Genomic DNA, 1,223 nt, shown 5'->3' with positions numbered 1-1,223 from the left:
CACCTTGCACCATTAGCTGGTCTATGTATTTGAACCTTTTATGAGCGTTTGCCACTTTATGAAAGAACTTGGTGTTCCTATCGCCTTCCTTTAACCATAAGGCCCTTGACTTCTGCCTCCACGCAACTTCTTCATTTTTAATCAGACCCTCCAATTCTAAGGTTAAATCTGCTTTCTTGGCTGATTCTTGTTCTGTCAAAGGTCTATATTCCAGTATCATATCCATTTCAGCCAATTGTTCTAAAGTTTGTTTCTTTGGATCACTAGGTTGCCAGCCTCACTCCTGCTCCAGTCCTTCAGTTTATGTTTGAGTGCCTTCAATTTACATGATAGCACAAAGTCAGGCCTGCCTTTTTTTTGAGAAAGGTAACTTGTATTATAAACAAAGAATACATAAGGAGTATTCTAGTAATACTTACATCCAAAAGTTGCTAAAAGAAAAGAACTCCTATGGAGGTCATAAGAACTCTAAAATACTAGGAATATCCTCTGCATCTTGAGTATATTCATGTTTACACCAAAAAAAGAAAAGAGCCATGCAATTCAACTTCAAATTTTGCATAGAGCAGCTCTTGTTTTTAAAACTTCTCTGGTTCCTCTCCATCCATATAGACCACCAAATGCAGGCAGGGACAATCTTCCATCTCTCCCTGTGTCCTGACTGATTCCCATCTCTGTTCCAGCAAGCTAGAGCTTCTTTGATGTTCCTTGGCATAGTCCAACTGATGCCCCTTAAGTTGATGAAAATCTGCCATGACTTTAAAACTGAAGGAATTCCACCACTCTTTGATCCTGTCATTGAAGCCTGCAGTCCCAAGCCACCAGTTTTCAAATTTAAAATAATTCTTCTTTTTTATCCAGGAACCACCCTGTAAAGCCAAAGGAATGTGATCAGAGGCCAACCTTTGCAAAGGGGACTGCTTTATGTTGCTGAAACAGTCATCCCACTCTTCCCACTCTTCTGAGAGTAAGAATCTGTCGATCCTGGAAGCTGTGTCGTGATTGTCCCCCTTGAACCAAGTATAATTGCCATCTTGCAGCTGAAGGTCGATTAAGTTCATATCTTCAATGAAATCTGAGAACTCTATCATCCCTCTTGATCTCCTGTTGCAATTTCTCTTCTCCGAGACATATCTTGTAGTGTTGAAATCACCACAAATAGCCCAAGGACCTTCCATTAAACCCCTGACATCTTCAATTTCTTCCCATACCTTTCTTCTTTC

General features: G+C 40.2%; 1 protein-coding gene across 1 annotated transcript; it reads right to left on the bottom strand.

Annotated features, from left to right (window-relative positions):
* Nucleotides 1-578: 578 nt before the first annotated feature.
* LOC125851597 (uncharacterized) lies at nucleotides 579-1,178 on the bottom strand. Its single transcript, XM_049531366.1, has one exon. It carries the CDS (start codon nucleotides 1,176-1,178, stop codon nucleotides 579-581), a length of 600 nt encoding a protein of 199 aa, XP_049387323.1.
* Between the last annotated feature and the right edge of the window lie 45 nt (nucleotides 1,179-1,223).

Source organism: Solanum stenotomum, unplaced genomic scaffold, assembly GCF_019186545.1.
Source record: "Solanum stenotomum isolate F172 unplaced genomic scaffold, ASM1918654v1 scaffold2778, whole genome shotgun sequence".
NCBI classification, from domain to species: Eukaryota; Viridiplantae; Streptophyta; class Magnoliopsida; order Solanales; family Solanaceae; genus Solanum; species Solanum stenotomum.
Note: the sequence above shows the minus strand (reverse complement) of the source record. Positions and strands in the feature narration are given on the sequence as shown.